This window comes from Elephas maximus, chromosome 3 (assembly GCF_024166365.1).
Source record: "Elephas maximus indicus isolate mEleMax1 chromosome 3, mEleMax1 primary haplotype, whole genome shotgun sequence".
Lineage (NCBI taxonomy): Eukaryota > Metazoa > Chordata > Mammalia > Proboscidea > Elephantidae > Elephas > Elephas maximus.
Window position 1 is genome coordinate 185082230 of NC_064821.1, and position 18647 is coordinate 185100876.

The 18647-nt window shown below is 43.5% G+C and overlaps 1 protein-coding gene across 7 annotated transcripts; it reads left to right on the plus strand.

Moving 5' to 3' along the window:
• Window positions 1-59: 59 nt before the first annotated feature.
• Window positions 60-18010, plus strand: PRUNE1 (prune exopolyphosphatase 1). Of its 7 annotated transcripts, none has more exons than XM_049880405.1 (9): window positions 60-963; window positions 1060-1147; window positions 1821-6162; window positions 6877-7079; window positions 8678-8862; window positions 9356-9514; window positions 10624-10718; window positions 13210-13368; window positions 16053-18010. In XM_049880405.1, the coding sequence occupies exons 3-9, from the start codon at window positions 6124-6126 to the stop codon at window positions 16479-16481; spliced, it is 1269 nt and encodes a 422-aa protein (XP_049736362.1). In that variant the 5' UTR covers window positions 60-963; window positions 1060-1147; window positions 1821-6123; the 3' UTR covers window positions 16482-18010. The 7 variants fall into 7 exon arrangements, with proteins under 7 accessions (XP_049736362.1, XP_049736363.1, XP_049736361.1 ...); XM_049880406.1 differs by having other exon boundaries at window positions 6070-6162; XM_049880404.1 differs by having other exon boundaries at window positions 60-460; window positions 818-963; window positions 1060-6162.
• Window positions 18011-18647: the final 637 nt, after the last annotated feature.

An 18647-nucleotide genomic window follows, 5' to 3' on the forward strand; every position in this document is an offset into this window, starting at 1 on the left:
AACGATTCTATAATAACCTGACCTAAGAAAGAAGCTACAAAAACGGGTTACTGTGACACATACACATTTATGTGTCAAATGAGTTATCTCGGAAAATTCCCTTTCTTCCAATTTTTGGGAGTATTTCGGAGTATCTGGACTACGTTTCCCAGGATGCCCTGCGCCACGAGTCATCTCGCGCCTCCTAAAGCGTCCCATGAGTCTCAGGGTGAAGAATCTAGTGTCGCCGCCTGGGGGCGGGGCGACATCGGACAACTGGAGCGCCTGCTTACGCATTTCCTCCCAGGTCGGGGACCAAATCGGCGCGTGGCGAGTTCGAGTCCCGCCTCCTGACTCTCGGCTCTTGGCCCAGAGTCCGGGGCGGGGCTCACTTAAGTAACCTCTCCTCGGCGAGGGGCAGCGGCCCAGCTTCGGCTTCACCATGGAGGACTACCTGCAGGGTTGTCGAGCTGCTCTGCAGGTAACGGATCTTTGCCTGTGACTGTAAGGAATAGCGTGGGTCCAGGAAGGACGGAGATGTGGGGATCTGGACAGCCCCGAGGTCCGTGTGGAGGGAACACCGAGTCGTGGGGAGGGGGCTTGGAATATGATCAGGCTGGGCCTGAGGAACGAGAACCTGGATCAGGAGGGTGAGAATGGTGCTCAGTCTCCCGATTTTTGGCTCTCCGCCTTTGGGAGAGAGCAGGGAGGAGGAGCCGTAGGTCTGGGTCCTGCACTGGAGCCTCTGCTTGCTGTCTCCTGAGCCAATTTCGCTTAAGAACCGCCACCAGCCATGCCCTGGGAGGTGTGTTGATTCCTTTCTCCCCGCCCCTCTCAGTTTTCCACTCACGAGGCCTCGCTTGGCCCACTGGCCTCCAGGTGAACTCCGGCGGTACCGAGGGAACCAGTGCTCATGGCTTTATTTCTCCAGAGCAGCGGTTTCTCTCTGGTGGGCCAAACGCGTTCTCGCGTTCTCGATAAGAGGTAGTTACAGTGTTTTACTTTTAAATCTCTGTTTTTAAGCTAAACGTATACATCAGGCGGATCTGTTGACCCAAACCTGCATTCCTTTGCCTCCAGGTTTCTTCCTTGGCCTTAAGGCACACAAATTACATAAAAATCCCCTGCTTGGAAGGAGTAAGCACAAAGTGTGTTTGGAATCAAAACTGTAAGCATGGCTTCTGAATGGTCTGTGGTTTATTTTTGGTACTCTCTCAGCCAGTTAGACTCACCGGCCATGCTGACGGCTCATGCAGCATTAGGCTGCTATCCCCAGTTAGCAGCAAAAGCCTGGTCAGAGAGGGCTTCCTGAGGCCCCCTCTACACGAAGTTACACTGCTCCAGAAGAAACCTAGACAGGTGGTTGACTATACTTCCTTCTCAAATGCCTTAAACTCTACAAATTCCCCCGGGGCAATAGATTCTGGTCTTTAAAAAATCGTAAAAGTCACCTAATTGGAGGAGCAGACTCAGCTGCTTCCATAAATGGTCTCACTAAAGAATAGGAGTTACAGTCCATTTTTATACCAATTATACCACATTTTTTCTTGTGAAATACAAATTTTGAAGAAGTTGTTTTAGTGCATAAAGCAGTTTGGACTCAATTAAGTTTTGGTTACATCTGATTCCACCACAGCCCATTGGGGGACTAATGTACAGGCTTTGTGGCACCATTCTAAGTGCTAAGCTGTTGGATTCCCCCACTCTTTACCAAAACAGTCTTTTGCACTGTTTGGTAAAGAGCACTTGAACCTGAAACCTTACCAAATAGCATTTCTTTACATGCATATATCCAGAGGCTCCCAGTTAACAATATATCTTCTCCAATATACCAAAAGCAGGTTCTGCAATATGAAGCTGAAAAATACTATGGGTTGCTGGTCACCTGACCTTTCTCTTCCTTCATGAATCCCCCAAGAGCAAGATCGAGGTCTTCCTTTTTCCAAACTGGTGACGGTGAGATTGTGTCTTGGAGTTCTCATCACAGCTAGCCAGGGCCTGGAGAAATGAGAAAACTCGACCCTTGGAGTGTTAGTGGGTGAAATGGTGGCAGGACATCTAGGTAAACACTAATAGCTTAGGTCACTTGTAATTATGGGAGTAGTAAATGCACATACGAGAAAATTTAAATACAAAGAGGATATAAAATAGAAAAGAAAAAGATCCATTTTCTTTTCTCTTTTCCCCCCATCTAATTCCATAGGTTTCTTGTGTAAAGAAAGACATGATTTAGATGGAGATACTGTTAAATTTGAGGGTTTCTGTTAAGCTATATATAGTATAGCTTTCAGGGGATCAGGAACGCTTGACTTTTGCACAGGATAGAGACAGCTGATAAGCCAGCCAAGTCTGTCGATACCATATTTTTAGCATTTGATACCAGAGACACTTTCAGCAGTCTCTGCCAGAGTGATAATAGGATGTTCTATTTTTTTTTTCTAATTCTGTTTAAGTGTCGTATTTGTGGTGACTCGTCTTTCACTTATAGAAAAACCTTTATGGTGGAGCTGCGTTCAAGTTTAGACGTTCATCCAGGAGCCTTTGGATGATCTGTGTTTTCTGCTCTTTTCAGGCATGAGGCAGTAATCAGGAGTAGCCTGCAGTCTTTAGAAATTAGAGGCCCTGACACTGGTTCCATTTTCTCCCTGGGAGGGCTTCTCAGTCTCTGGCTTCTTGTCTCCATTTTTCTTTTGTTTTTTTGTCTCCCTCATTCACTATTTTCAGACCATATTCAGCTTCAGAAGGGAAATGGCTTACTGTGCCAACCCTAGAGACCACCTCTACCTCCCAACAAAGCCATAAAAAAAAAAAAAAAGCCATAGACAAAGAAAATATCAGGACAAGAGTCATTCCTACTAGTGGGTCTTTTTTTCCCCTTTTTTTAAGAAAAAGTTTATATTGATTTGTGGGCTCTCAGATTGTATTTTTTCCGTCTGCCACTCAGGTTTTCTCATGCTGCTAAGTATAGTTGTATTTGCTCTGAACTCTTCCTGTGATGGGCATAAAACTGAGGCTCTTTGGGTTGTGTTTTCAGCTGGTGGGGGGTGGGATGGGGGCTGAGTTATTTGTGTTTTCCTAAATGAAGAAGAGAATGGGCAACTATACACCTGGTTTGGCCAAGACAGTCTTAGTTTACTCCAGCATAATCATTAGTAGCACTCTCAAAAGTGTCCAGTTTGAAAGACAAGTATATAGTCGCCCAACTCAAAAGCCAGGATAAGGATTTGGGATACAAGCCAGTAAAGAAATAGTGAGCCCCTTAAGGTAGAATTTAAGTGCCATATGACAGCCACAAGTGGTGGAAGCTGAAGGTTAGAGCAAGAGAATTTCTCTGGCCTGGGTGGTCAGAGAAGGCTTCACAAAGAACAGGGATTTAGGTTGGGCTTGAATGGACAGAAGGAGCCCTGGTGCCACAGTTGTTAAAGTGCTTAGCTGCTAAACAAAAGGTCGGTGGTTCAAACCACCAGCAGCTCTGTGGGAGAAAGATTTGGCAGTCTGCTTCCATAAAGATTAAAACCAAACCCGTTGGCACTGAGTCGATTCTGACTCATAGCGACCCTATAGCAACCCCATAGGACAGGGTAGAACTGCCCCATAGAATTTCCAAGGAGCAGCTGGTGAATTTGAACTGCCGACTTTTTGGGTAGCAGCTGAGCTCTTAACCGCTGTGCCACCAGGGCTCTGTCTGTAAAGATTACAGTCTTGGGAACCCAATGGGGCAGTTCTACTCTGACCTGTAAGGTCACTATGAGTCGAAGTTGACTCAAAGGCAACAGGTCTGGTTTCTTGGGTTTTTTTTGAATGGACAAAGAAGGGTAGAGAAGGAAGATGGAAAGGAACTACTGTTTACAGAGCAGGCACCTGTGTGCTGCCTCATTTCATCATCATTACTCCATGAAATTGGTTACGGTACTATCCTCATTTTTGCATGAGGAAAATGAGGCTTAGAAAGGCCAAAGTCCCAGACCAATAAGAAGCAGAGCGAAGATTGAACCCCAAAGCCTGTGATCTTTTCAAACGGCGCCTCTGCTGCCTTCAGGAAGGAAGAACAAATAGTGCAGAAGGGCAGAGCTGGGAATGTGCACATCATGTTTTGGGGGTGGTGAATAAACCAGTCAGTTTGGGTGATAGTGGGTGCTGACGGGGGAAGGGAATGCCACCACCTCCCTTGGTCACCCTTGTGCCAAGACTTGCTAGGAGTTCCTTTTGTTTTACTGCCTTATAGTTGCTGTCTGGGCTTTGCTGAGCGCAAGGGGAAAGCTAGTTATTCACCTTCTATTAGGGATTATTTCTCCTCACCTCAGAGCCATGAAGTTGTATTTGGTGACTACTTTCTGCTTAGCTTTCTCTTGATCTTGGGTATCTGATTGATTTTGATTTAGCAGTCGCTTGAGATGAAGCAGCACTAATCTCAGTGAGTTTTGGAAAGGTTCTCTGAGGGCACCTTCGTGTCCCGCAATAGGTCTCCTCCTTTTGTTCTGCATTTTCTCTGTTCCTCTTACCTTCTTTCTCCAGAATCAGGGACATATGGCCTCTCGTGTTTGTATAGGTACTTCTCTAGAGAACATAGTGCCCCCCCTTAATGCTTCAGTGAGCGAGTTATCTCTGCAGCCACTTATCTCAAGTGCTTTTCTGTCACTTTGGACCTCAGCCATCTGGGCAGTTCTTGGTATCCAGGAAACAGAGAGGGCCTTCTCTGGTATCGGGAGGAGGAATTGCAAGTGAGAGAGGTTATTATAGGACTGGGGTCTTGGGTACAGAATTCTCTTATTATGTTGGAAAAAGGGTTTAATGTTGAAAAAGAATGTCTCCTCCCCTGTGCTGTTCAGTATGCAGGGGCCTTAGCTGCCCCACTCTTGAAATAGGCTTAGAGAAATGGATGCAGGGGAGAGCCTAAGCATCGACTTCCCCCGGGGGCTCTTTGCCCCAAACCCTAAAGAATAGCCTCTGCCTTTTATACTTCTCTATAGGGGTGGGAATAGGACATGTGTGAGAGGGTGGTTTAAAAACAAAAGCCTGTCTAGTAACTAGATAAAAATAACTAGATAGGGCAACTTATTCCACCAGAAGTCTTCTAAAATTGCCCCTTTCTGGCTGTGGCTGTCTGGTTTGGGGGAGGAGGGGTGGCCTACACAGGAAAGACGATTCTAGGTTTCCCTAGATTCTCTTTATTTCCTAAGGTTACATTCCCTTCTGTGTTTTTCTCCTCTGAACTGCCTTCCCACTTTTCTAAACTCTTCATCTAGCAAATGTTCCTTTATTGAAAAAGCTGGTGTGTATGGATTTTTACCTTTTTATAACCAGTAGTTCTCAGCTAGGGACAATTTTACCCCCTAGGGGACATTTGGAGCCCTGGTAGCACAGTGGTTAAGAGCTCTGCTGCTAAGCAAAAGGTCAGCAGTTCAAATCTGCTGGCTGCTCCTTGGAAGCCTTACAAGGCAGTTCTACTCTGTCTGTTAGGGTTGCAATGAGTTGGAATCGAATAACAGCAACTTTTTTTTTTTTTTGAATACATTTATGTGTTGTTGCTATTAACTGATGTTGAGTCGGCCCCAGACTCACGGGGAAGGTGTTGGTTATATCTGGTTATTGCTGAGGCTTCTCAGTGTAGGGTGAGTTTTCATGGACAACTTGATAAGTGACTAGATCTTGTTTTCACCCTTATATTCAAAGTCTCTTCACCTAGACTCATGATTTAGAAGTATAAGGATTTTTGTCTCTGTTTTGAAAATGGGAAAAGCCAGAATTGATATGCCCAAGAGCATGGCTTTGTTAACAAAGCAGCTACCCCAAATGCTCTACCTTTGACTTCTCTTCAAGTGTCCAAAGAAACATCAGAAATCATAGAGTTATTTACAGCTGTTTTTCTGTAAGTTAGCATTTAAGGAGACTGTAACAGAGAGGAAAGAACATTTTTCCACTAACTGGGTATTTGACTTAGCTAAACTGCATATGTTCTCTCGAGGTTCTCTGACTTATCTCCTCCAGGAAGATCGATGAGAGGATGTGTGTGAAGCCCTACAAGAGTATAAAGTAAGTGGGAATTGGTAGAGATACTTTTGTTAGTTTCCCACTCTCCTATCTCTCCAGGAGTCCCGACCTCTACATGTTGTACTGGGAAATGAAGCCTGTGACCTGGACTCCATGGTGTCTGCTCTTGCTCTGGCTTTTTACCTGGCAAAGGTGAGTACCTGGAGCCCTGGTGGCACAGTGGTTAAGAGCTCAGGCTGCTAACCAAAAGGTAGGCCGTTCGAATCCACCAGCAGCTCGTTGGAAACCCTGTGGGGTACTTCCACTCTGTCTTATAGAGTTGCTATGAGTTGGAGTCAACTCAACGACAATGGGTTTGGTTTTAGTAAAGGTGAGTACCTAGGAACAGAGTCCCTTAGAATGAAAAGATTTGGATTCAAGACCCAGTTTTGCCACTTGCCAGCATTTAGCCTTGAGTAAGTTAAATTGCTTAACTTTGCTGAGTCTTATGTCACCATATGTCAAATCTAAAATGATAATATTTTACAGTATTACTGTGAGGATCAAATGAATAAATGTATCTCAAAGGATTTGTAAACCATGAAGCAGCATTCAGTTTATTATTGAGTTCCTTATGGGTACCAGTGATGCACTGTGTATTTCTCTTGCCCGGGTCACTTCTTCAGGACTAGTAAGTCTTTTCGGCAGTATCTAGAACTAGGTCTTTTCCATTTGTTATCTTGTTGACTGTCATGTCATTACTAAGAAGGATGGAGGGTAAGAGTCATACTTTTCATTTTTATAGACTTAGTAATCATAACTTTGAGAAAGTTAGTAAATTACTCAAAATCCATGGCTCCCTTGGTCCCAACAGTCTTGTTACTTTTTCCGAAAATCATAATACCTTCTTCTCACTTTCCTTTCCAGACTACGGAGGCTGAGGAGGTCTTTGTGCCAGTTTTAAATATAAAACGTTCCGAGCTACCTCTACGAGGTGACAACGTCTTCTTTCTTCAGAAGGTTCACATTCCAGAGTCCATCTTGATTTTCCGGGATGAGATTGACCTCCATGCACTACACCAGGCTGGCCAGCTCACCCTCATCCTTGTTGACCATCACGTCTTACCCAAGTAAGTGGGAGAAAGTTAAGTTGATATTGATCGTGTGTTACGCTGGGCTCTGATGAGTTAGATATAGAGGAAGGAAGGAAGAATTTTTGCTTTCTGGGATCTCACAGGCTGATTGTAGTTGATGGGTCATACTAGATACAGAAAATATTGTCCAGTCTACAGTTACGCAAGTAGTAAAAAGAAATAAAAACATGGGGAGTTCAAACTAAAGGCTAATTCAGAAATCATTTAAATCTACTTTTGGTATCATTATTTTAAGATTTTGTGACAGATTTATTGTAATACAAAGTTAACAAAAGCATTTTCTACATAAACGCTTGGTGGCTTCAGAATAATGTGTTATGGAGAGTCTGTAAGTATCTCATTGGTGTCTGTTTAACAAGTGTGCACACCTGTATTAATTCTACCCCTAATTTAGGACTGGTAAAAAGCAACACTAGTATAATATCTTCCTAAGTCTGTCTGGCTTCTGCTAGTATTAAAATGTCTATTTTTTCCTGGAGTAAACTGTGGTTGTATCAGAACATTGGCAGAAGATACCCTAAGTACACTAACCCATCCATCCATTCACTCATTAATGAACTTTTATTTAGAGGATGAAAGTGAGACAGAGTCCCCATCCCCAAGAGGGAGCTAGGTGATAGAGGTGAGTGATAACTGTCACTCTAGGGGACAGACAGTAGGTGCACAAAGGATGGAGTGAATGATTATACCAGAGGGGAGTAGTAGGCATCAGGAAAGGCTTCCTACCAGAGTTGACCCTTGATCTAAGTTCTGCAAGAGATCTAGATGTTTGCTCAGTGACTAGGCAAGGGAAGGTAGTTAGGAAAGGCATTCCAGGCAGAGGGAGTAATTAACATAAGCAAAGGCAGGCAGGCATGAAATAGCCTGGTGAGTTAGGGGGACTGGAATTTGTTTTGCATGGCTGGAGCATAAAATGTGAGGGAGAAATAGACCATAGAAAAAAGATAAGACTAGAGAGGTAGCAGGGCAGATCATGGAGGCCTTGTAGGCCCTGCTAAGGAGATTGGATTTTTATCGAGGACATTGGGGAACTACTATTAATTATTATTTATTGAGGGTCCTAACAATTAAATTTGTATTTTCGAGTGATTACTCAGGTAGCTTTGTAGAGGACAGCTTCTGAGGGCTCGAGACTGGATGCATGCGATTGGTTAAAAGACTGTTAGAAGAGTCCAGAGAAAATAGAATGAGGGTTGGAATAAGGTAATAGCAGACAGTTGTACAGAAGAGAATATATAGGAATTATTAATGAGATAGAAGCCACAGGACCTGGTGGCTTGTGTGGTTTGGGAATTCTATGGACTGAGGGAATAGGAGAGATTTAGGATGTTGGGTGTCAAGAGAATGTGGTTTGGGATAACATTTGCGGTAGATAATTTACCAAACTCACTTATATACTACTTAAAAGTGACTTGAGTTACAACATCAAAGAATTGAGAGGTAGAAGTGACTAAAGGTCTACGTGTTTGCCTAAGGTGTCTGCATTTTCCTTCATGTATGAGGTGGAAATTGGTTAGAAGCAGCTAAGGTACCCAACCTGTCTTTCTCCTTTCCTCTCTGCACTTCCTCAACAGAAGCGATACAGCCCTAGAGGAGACAGTAGCAGAGGTGCTAGACCATCGGCCCATCGAGCAGAAACACTGCCCTCCCTGCCATGTTTCAGTCGAGCTGGTGGGGTCTTGCGCTACCCTGGTGACTGAGAGAATCCTGCAGGGGGCACCAGAGATCTTGGACAGGCAAACTGCAGCCCTTCTGCATGGTGAGGATGTTTTTTTTTTTTTACCTGACTAGTTCCTGGATTCCTATCCCAGAGGAGGGATAGTAGAAAAGTCTTCCAGCCTTATCATACCCTCTCAAAGCCTCAGCCTGTACTAAAGGATGAGATTCCTTCAGGGAGCAGTTAGGCATCAGACTAGAGTTGAGCTAGACTGTCTCTTCCAATTCATTAAGATTCTTTAATGGAATTCGGCCTACTGAAAAGGGGCAGTCTCTCTGACTGGGCTGCAAAATCTCCAAGGATTGAGGTGCTCAGGTTTCCTTTCTACCTTTCCCCCATTTCCCTGCATACATTCTAGTTTGGGTTTGGGAGGTTTTATATAGGACACAGTCAGTCCCAGTTTTTTGTTTTGTTTTCAGTGCGTTTGGCATGCAGTCTCCTCTGTACCATGTCTGTTTGGTTTGAGGGTTATGTGTGTAGTGGGTGTGAGTGGAGGGCCACAGGATTTGAGCTCCATAGTCTCCCCTCTCCACAGGAACCATCATCCTGGACTGTGTCAACATGGACCTTAAAATTGGAAAAGCAACCCTGAAGGACAGCAAATATGTGGAGAAACTGGAGGCTCTCTTCCCAGATCTCCCCAATAGAAGTGACATCTTTGATTCCCTGCAGAAGGCAAAGTTTGATGTATCAGGTACCCAAAAACCCATTGCTGTGAAGTCGATTCTGACACATAGCAACCCTTTAGGACAGAGCAGAACTCTGCCCCATATGGTTTCCAAGGCTGTGAATCTATACAGAAGCAGACTGCCACATTTTTCTCCCGTGGAATGGCTGGTGGGTTTGAACCACAACCTTTCAGTTAGCAGCCAAGTGTTTTAACCACTGCACCACCAGGAGTGTTAAAATGACTTCCCTCCTCATCACGTGAGAAAACAGGTGGGCAAGCCATGTATTATATTCCTGAACACCATTAAAACAATGTCAGGGCATGCATAGTGTTTTATAATTAACACTAAGCCAGAGAGAAAGTACATAGCATGTGAGTTTGATCATGAACTGATCTGTCATTTACTGGATTGTTCTATCCAGGCTCTTGGGCAGGATGAGGAGGAATATATTAAAGAGTCTCATAGGTTTCCAGTCTAATCAGAGAATATTGGATATATAAATAAAATATACTGAAAGAATACTAAACTATCAGAGTGAGACCTAGGTAGTCAGTTAGGGAGGCAGAAGAAACATTTAGGATGAGCATGAAAAGGGTAAAAGAAGAGAACAAAAACTCTTTCATAAATTTCTACCCAGCTATCACCTGTTGACATAAAAAAAAAAAAAAAAAGTACCACATGTATAAATGCAAAAAAACCAAACCAGTTTCCATCGAGTTGATTCCAACTCATAGTGACCCTGTAGGACAGAGTAGAACTGCCCCATAGGGTTTCCAAGGAGTGGCAGGTGGATTTGAACTGGTGACCTTTTGGTTAGCAGCCACAGCTCTTAACCACTGTACCACTGGGGCTCTGTATAGGGATAGACATTTAAAATTAGACAGAAAGGGGCAAAAGTAAAAACCTCTCTTCTTCTACTCTTCTCTCCAAAGTCCCTTTCTCTGAAGGTAACTATTGTGACTCAGTTATCTCAAGTGGTTTTTGATCATATAATTACATTTTCAGTTATCTCCCTCCCATTCATTGCCCCATTGTTTTTCTTCTTCTTTGACCCATCTTGGTATCCTCCACTTCCCAGTCTTGGGACCCTGGGCTCTTCTGTTTGATTCCTAGTCTCATATCCACTTTCTAGGACTGACCACTGAGCAGATGCTGAGAAAGGACCAGAAGACCATCTACAGACAAGGCACCAAGGTGGCCATTAGCACAATATATATGGATTTGGAGGTAAGAGCAAGGTGTGGATATGGATTGGGAGAGAAATCATCTAATTATGTATGTAACCTTGCTCCTCATTCCAAATTTACCCAGTTTATCAACAAATCCTGCTGGCTCTCCTGCCAGATGTATCTTATACCTGTCTACTTCTCTCTTCTCTACTGTAACCGCCATAGTCTGTCATCTCTCACCTGTAACAGCCTCCACGTTTGCATCCCTGCAGACAGTTTTCTCCAAAGTGGCCAGAGTGATCTTTTTAAGACATAAATCAGATCATATCAGTCCCCTCCCTTCATTGTCTTCTAATAAAATCTATATGCCTTACTGTGGTTCACAGAGCCCTACTTGGTCTGGCCCTTGTCTTTCTCTGTGGCCTCACTTCATTCCAGCCTGTGCCTGTACTCACAGTACTACAGCCACACTCGTCTTCTTTCTGTCCCTCAGAACCACTAAGCTCATTCCCAACTCAGGGCCTTTGCACTTCCTTTTTCCCTTTGCAAAGCTGGCTCCTCCTTTTCACTCAGGTCTCAGCTCAGATGTTTCTCCTTTTGAGAGATTTTTCCTGACCACCCGAACTGAAATAATGTCTCTCGTGCTCAAAAATCTCTAGCACTTAATCTCGTTTTGTTTTCTCTGTAGCACTTAACACTCTGAAATTACCTGGTTTCATGGTTTTCCTTGCCTATTGTCTGTCTTCTTTCATTAGTTTCTCAGTTCCACCAGGGCAGGAATCCCATTTCTTTTGTTTCTGCTGTATCTCCCACACCTTTGACAGTGCCTGCACATAGGGGATGCCCAGTAAATTTTGTTGGATGGGTGAATGAGATAACTTTGATAATGGTGTTTGTTTTAACACCATCAAGAGCAACATTTAATTATAAAGTGTATTAAAATTACCCACTGCTGTCACGTCGATTCTGACTCATAGTGACCCCACAGGGCTTCCAAGGCTGTAAATCTCTATGGAAGCAGACTGCCACATCTTCTCCCTCGGAGCCTTGCTGGTGGTTTCAGACTGCCGACCTTTCAGTTAGCAGCCAATCACTTTAACCGCTGCACCACCAGGGCTCCTTATATTAAAATTAACATATCATAAAGTCTATGCATGTGATTAGTGTATCAGATTGAATTTATAATTATATGTCCATCAATACTTATGATGATGATAATGTCACCTGACATTTATTGAGCACTTTCTATACGCTGGGTACTGTGTTAAGTACCTTACCTGCAATATCTCATTCAGTCCCTCCAACAACCCTGTGAGGTTGGTGCTATTATTTCCAACCAGGAAAGGTTAGGAAGGAAAAGAAACCTCTACTTGATCGCTTCTGTACAGAATTCTCACTATACAGAGTGATGCACTATAGCTAGTCGATGGAAAAGGTGAGCCATTAATGCTACTGAATTGTACACATAAAAATGGTTGAAATAGCAAACATTTTGTGTTATATAGTTTATCACAAAAAAAGAAGAGCTTATTAAAAAAAAGTTCTCAGAACAACAAAAAATTAGTCTATTTTGCTGCCTACTAAACCAGAAATATTAAGACAGACTGCTGGCTCAGTGCAAAAGTAATAATAATTATTGCTACTGTTATTGAACACTGTACCAGGCACTGCGCTTGATGCTATATAGGGAGAATCAGTTGGTATGGGTTTATAGCTCACCTTTTCTACTGATTCGGTATTTTAATACCTAGTTTCATGTTGTATTGGTTTATATCATTCAGCAGCCTGATCTGAGCACATACCATCATGCTTTGCACAGCTTTCCACTAAATACTATAGGGAAAAAAACTAGATAAATAAAATAGCATGGCCTCTTCCCCTGAGACTCATAACCTAGTATGGGAAACCAACATAAGAACATAAAAGGCTTGCTAAGCACTGTAACCACAGTACAGGATGATACATTAGAAATGCCAAGGATAAAGAGAAGTCATGATCCGAAAGTACTGGTGGTATCATTCATTGGAGAAAATACTGCTAGATTTTGGAGAAGAATATAGATTGGCAAATAAGGAGGAGCCAAGGATGCATTTGTCACATGTCTGTTCTTATTTGTATGCACCACTGCTCTGTTTTAGAATAAAAATATCCACAAGGCAAAGACCTTGCCTGTTGACTGCAAGAGCTGCAGAGCCTTGTATATGCCAAGCACTTTACATATGATATCATTTTTAATCTTAAAACAATCTTTGGCAAGTGTTTTATCCTCATTTTACAGATGAGAAAACTAAGGTGCAGGGAGATTAATAGAGCTCCTTGATCATGTAGTTAAGTAGGTAATGGAGCTGGTTTTACACCAATTCTGCCTAAACCCAAAGGATTTGTTCTCCCCATTCTACCACATTGCCTCCCAGTACACAGATACCGCAAAGTAAATACTAGACATGTTTTTTTATGGAGCACAAGTCCTTCATAGAGATTTTTTAGTTGATGGTGACAAGGAGGGTCCAGCTGCAGCCTTCATCCTCTCGTTATTTCCTGTCTTTCAGGCCTTTCTGCAGAGGTCTGGCCTCATTGCAGATCTCCATGCCTTCTGCCAGGCTCACAGCTATGATGTCCTGGTCGCCATGACTATCTTTTTCAACATGAACAACGAGCCAGTGCGGCAGTTGGCTATTTTCTGTCCCCACGTGGCGCTGCGAATGACGGTGAGTCTCCATCCCTGCTCCAACCTGAAGGCCCTGCAGAGCCCTGCGTCTAAGCAAGACTCTGTTCTGTAAGGACCTCCCCTTCATTCTTTGATTTATACAGGGGTCCCTTGGCTCATTTCCAGAATTCCTCTCATCCTTTTTTCCAGTCAAAAAAAAAATGTATATATATATATATGTGTGAATCGCCTTAATCAGACTGTTGTTGAGAAAGGGGGATTCCAAAGAGAATTAGAGACATAATTCCTACTCAGAAGGAACTGTTATAAATCTGTAGTTAGAACTTGATTTTTCATTAATTCCTCACCCCTGAAAACGAGTTCTTTTCTTCCTACTGTACTGCCTTAAAGACTGGAAACACAAGAGAGACCTTTTCTACTCCTTAGCATTCAGGGATTCATGATTGCTCTGTAGAGTGAGAACTCTGTAGAGAAGCCATCTTGTAGAGGTATGTTTTCTTTCCGAACCTTCCATTTGGCCACCTTTCCCCATCTCTTCTCCCTTCTGCTTCTCTCTTGGTTACTGATTAACTCAGGGAAGAATTTTAAAATGGACTTAAGGCAGTCCAGGGGCTGATTTGCTTGGGCTGTGTGAAGGTTACTGAACACCGCCAGGTAAACTTTTTCACCCACAAAAGGTATGTCTGCCCTCTCCCACTTCTCTTTTCTTTCAGGAAGCAAATGTAATTTCATTCTGTGGAAGGTAGTTTGGCGTTGTGGAAAGTCAGATAGACTTGCTTTTCTGTCCCAGACTTATTTTCTGCCACTTAACTAGCTCTTTGGGCTAAGACAAGTCAGTTAACCTCTGAGTCTATTTCCTCATCTATAAATTGCATAACAGTACCTACCTCATTGGTCTGATGCGCTAATTAAACATACTATATGTAAAGTATATTGCTAGGCACAAAGGAAGCACCTGGTAAATGGTGGCTATTCCTAATAATATCATGAAGGAAGGGGTGCTTTGACACAAGAAGTGCTTCTCCCAGCCTTCCTGAATCTCATCCCTCTGTGCTGCTCCTCTGAAGCTGTGTGGCTGCCTGAGAACTCTGCCACCGCCCAGGCTGCCTTTGTGCTGGGAAACATGAGGCCCTTTTTTATGGTCTACCTCGCCATCTCCGCTCTTCCTCTGATTTTCCAGTTAAAAAAAAAAAAAACAGTTACCATCAAGTTGATTCTGACTTATGGCACCCCATGTGTGTCAGAGTAGAACTGTGCTCCACGGGATTTTCAATGGCTGCTTTTTCAGACGTAGATCATCAGGCCTTTCTTCCAGGGCACCTCTGGGTGGACACGAACCACCAACATTTTGGTTAGCAGCCAAGCATGATATGTTAGGGGTAGTATAATATAGTGATTTAGCTTGGATCAAAGGAGAATGAAGAACACCAAGGTCACAAGGTAATTATGAGCCCAAGAGACAGAAAGGGCTACATGAACCAGAGACTGCATCAGCCTGAGACCAGAAGAACTAGATGGTGCCCGGCCACAAACGATGACTGCCCTGACAGGGAGCACAACAGAGAACCCCTGAGGGAGCAGAAGAACAGTAGGATGCAGACCCCAAATTCTTATTAAAGACCAGACTTAATGGTCTGACTAAGACTAGAAGAATCCTGGAGGTCATGAACCTCAAACCTTCTGTTGGCCCAGGACAGGAACCATTCCTGAAGCCAACTCATCAGACATGGATTGGACTGAACAGTGGGTTGGAAAGAGATGCTGATGAGGAGTGAGCTACTTGCATCAGGTGGACACTTGAGACTATGTTGGCATCTCCTGTCTGGAGGGGAGATGGGAGGGTAGAGAGGGTTAGAAACTGGCAAAACGGTCACAAAAGGAAAGACCAGAAGGAGGGATGGGGCTGACACATTAGGGGGAGAGTAAGTGGGAGTATGTAGTAAGGTGTATATAAATTTATATGTGAGAGACTGACTTGATTTGTAAACTTTCACTTAAAGCACAATAAAAATTATTAAAAAAAAATATATATATATATAGTGATTCAGAACACAGGCTTCGGTGACAGACCTGGGATCGAGTCTTCAGCTTTGTTTCATACTAACTATTATCTTAGGCAAGTAACTTAACCTCTCTAAGCCTCAGTTTCTCCACCTGTAAATAGGGGTAGTAGTAATACCAATCTTAGAAGGTTGTTACGAGGGTTAAATGAGATAATACTTGTAAGCAGCCAGACTTGACACCATGCCTGGGTACTTCTCAATATTATGTATCTCCTGCTCCCACTTTGTTTATTCACTCTTTTTGCCTCTGCCCTTTCCCTGACCACAAGATAGATGCTAGTTCTTTCCCAGCTAAAGTTAGGGTTCAGGTTTTTGAGTACAAGAATATACTTGGAAGCAACTCTATGCTAGGAACTGGGGACCTGGGCTCTGGTTCAGACTCTGCTATTATCTGCGTGATTTTGCACAATACTCTTAGTATTTCTGAGCTTTGGGTTCCTCGTTTATAAAATGAAATATGTGGTCTCAAATGTTTCTTCTGCTTCGAAAATACTGTGTATATTAGCTGAGGTTCCTTTTGTTGTGAGAAATAAAACTGAACTCTGGATGACTTAACCAAAAAAAGGTTTTCTCTTCTGTTAGGGAAGCCTCTAATTTAGAAGCCTTGGCTCTTTGCTACTCAACCTTAAGTATCACTCCCCTGTTCTTGTTTCTTTTTCAGATCTGCGGAGTCCTGGAACGCTCCGATGCTCCATCCCTGAAGTTAACTCCTATCCCAAGCACCCATCCTAACCTCCAAGCCTATCTTCAAGGCAACACCCAGGTCTCCCGAAAGAAGCTCCTGCCTCTGCTCCAGGAAGCCCTGTCAGCATATTTGGACTCCATGCAGATCCCTGCTGGGCCACCTGAAATAGTGGGTGTGTCCAGGGAGCAGGTGGACAAGGAAATGAACAGGGCAGGTAACTCCCTGATTCCTGGAGTGAGTCAAGATGAGGAAGACCCTCCATTGCCCCCAACGCCCATGAACAGTTTGGTGGATGAGTGCCCTCTGGATCAGGGACTGCCTAAGCTCTCAGCTGAGGCCATCTTTGAGAAATGCAGCCAGATCTCGCTGTCACGGTCGACCACCGCCTCCCTATCAAAGAATTGACTGTTGGGAGGGGAGGGGAGAATGGGAAAGTTTCTTAACCCACTTCAAATGCATGTTTTGAGATGTTTGGAGATTTCAGCAACTCTGTCTTCATTGCTCCAGGATCTGGTGTATTGTTCTCATAAAAGCCGGGAGGAGGAAGAAGTAAAAGAAAGCAGCTGCTTTAAAAACGGCTTTCTACCTTCCCCTCAATCTCTACCAATCAAACAGATGTTATTATTTAGGTATTATTTAATTTTATTCTTTAAATCTGCACTGACTTTTCTCTATTTCATTACCCAGGGGCACAATGCAATACACATACAGTGCCAACAGAATGGGACAAAAAGAATGTGTACCCCCAGTGTGGCCTCAGCAAGGATCTTGAACAGAACTAATGTCATATAGAACCGTACAATCATTGATTATCTCCATTTTATTCATTTATTTGTGTACTCATTCAAATATTTATTGAATACCTACTTGAATCTAGATAGAAAGTAGAATGAGACTCTTGCTCCAGTTTTTAGCCTTTAGCAGATTTCCCATTCCATGACTCTTCTTTCTGCCCTCAGTTAGTTAATGGTGTTTGATTCAGAGATGGCTGAATTTCCATTTCTGACCTTGCTGTGACTCTTCTAGATCTTGTTTGGTAGCAGATTGGAGGCCATTATCTTCCATCCTAATCAGGTGGCCTGACTCTCAGGTTCTTTAGCTTATTCTGTTCCAGAGCCACAGGAACCCTGAAGACCCCTGGTTCTTGAGAGTCCAGCAGGCACCCAGGAAGGCCATTAGATCTCATAGGCATTCTTCCCAAAAGACAACAGAACTGGAATGAGAGCCCTGGCTCTGTTCCCTGCCTTAGCAGGTCTACCACTTTCTTGTCCATCTCTTTCTCTTCACTTCTTGCTCATATTAAAAGACAGCATGGAGTAGCTGGATTCTAATACTGACTGCCATGACTGTGTGTCTTTTGGCAAGACACTTCACGTCTCCGGATCTGACTTTGCCCATCTGTAAATTAAAGGTTTGGATTAGATGTTCTCTGGTATTCTGTGATCTGCCTCTTGCTGCCATCTTTTCTTTCTTCTGCGTCTCTGTATTTTTCTTCTGTCTTCTCTGGGAATGGCCAGGGTCACTGAGTTGTGTGTATTTATGTGTGATCATACCAAGGGACTTGGCCTCATGTAGCATGTTCAGAATTATGACTCACCATAGCGACCCAACAAAGAGCTCTCTCCCACTGATTTGTTCTGCATGCGTAAAGTCTCCCTTTTTTCTTTAGACCAAGTCATCCCTCCTTGTCTTACCCCACAGCTCTAGTCCATGTAGGTTGCCAACAACTTCACTGAACATTAGTGTATCGGATGGTTTTGGCATGACATCTTCTACTGTGAGGGGGACAGTCTGAGTTCACTTTGAAGGGATGATGTCTGTAGTCATTTGGAAGGTAAAAATAGTGGTGTAATCACTGAACCAAAGGAATTTATGTTTTGTAACTTGGGTACTTTATTTTGCATTTTGTTAAAGTATTAAATATTCTTTTCCTGTTTGGGGTCCTATTGTCTGTTTTTACCACTGTAATGAGGCCTTTCCCTCTGATAATTTTTCAGCCTCCTAAAGACTCATACCCCCTCTTCCTCCTGACAACCCCTTTTGGGAATAAGGAGCAGCAGGCTTCCATCTCCCCTCATCCTCAGCCTTTAATTTGTTTCTTCTTCCAGAACTCTTCTTATACTTCTCACTCCCCAATTTGGCTTATGCCTGAAAAATAGGCCTAAGATAGTCTTATAGCCAAAATGGTTTTTACTGCCCCCCTTTTTTTAAAAAAGCAGCTTCCAGAAGGTTATCCAAAAAAAAAAAAAAAACACCAAACCCATTGCCATCGAGTTGATTCTGACTCAGCGACCCTATAGGGATCTGGGAAGGAGAACAAATTGCCTTACGAAGACTAGCCATCCTAGGAAATGCTCTCTCCTCCCCAAAACCCGCCCCCACACAGGAGGCAGGGTTTCTCTTGGGCAAACCAGCTCCTTGGGAGGGAAGGTGGCAAAACCTGTTTGAAGATGCGTTTACCTCCCTTCTACACCTCCCTCATCCTGTGAAGCAACAGAAACAGCAGTGGAGACAGAGAAAAAGGGTACGGAAGTGTTGGGGAGCTGGGACAACCAGCTCCCCGACAACCCC

Excerpts from the sequence above, each read along its gene's own strand:
- PRUNE1 (XM_049880402.1), top strand. The coding sequence starts at position 422 with ATGGAGGACTACCTGCAGGGTTGTCGAGCTGCTCTGCAG. Across the intron at positions 9,515-10,623 it reads GGCAAAGTTTGATGTATCAG|GACTGACCACTGAGCAGATG; the intron begins GTACCCAAAAAC and ends TCCACTTTCTAG. Across the intron at positions 13,369-16,052 it reads ACGTGGCGCTGCGAATGACG|ATCTGCGGAGTCCTGGAACG; the intron begins GTGAGTCTCCAT and ends TTTCTTTTTCAG.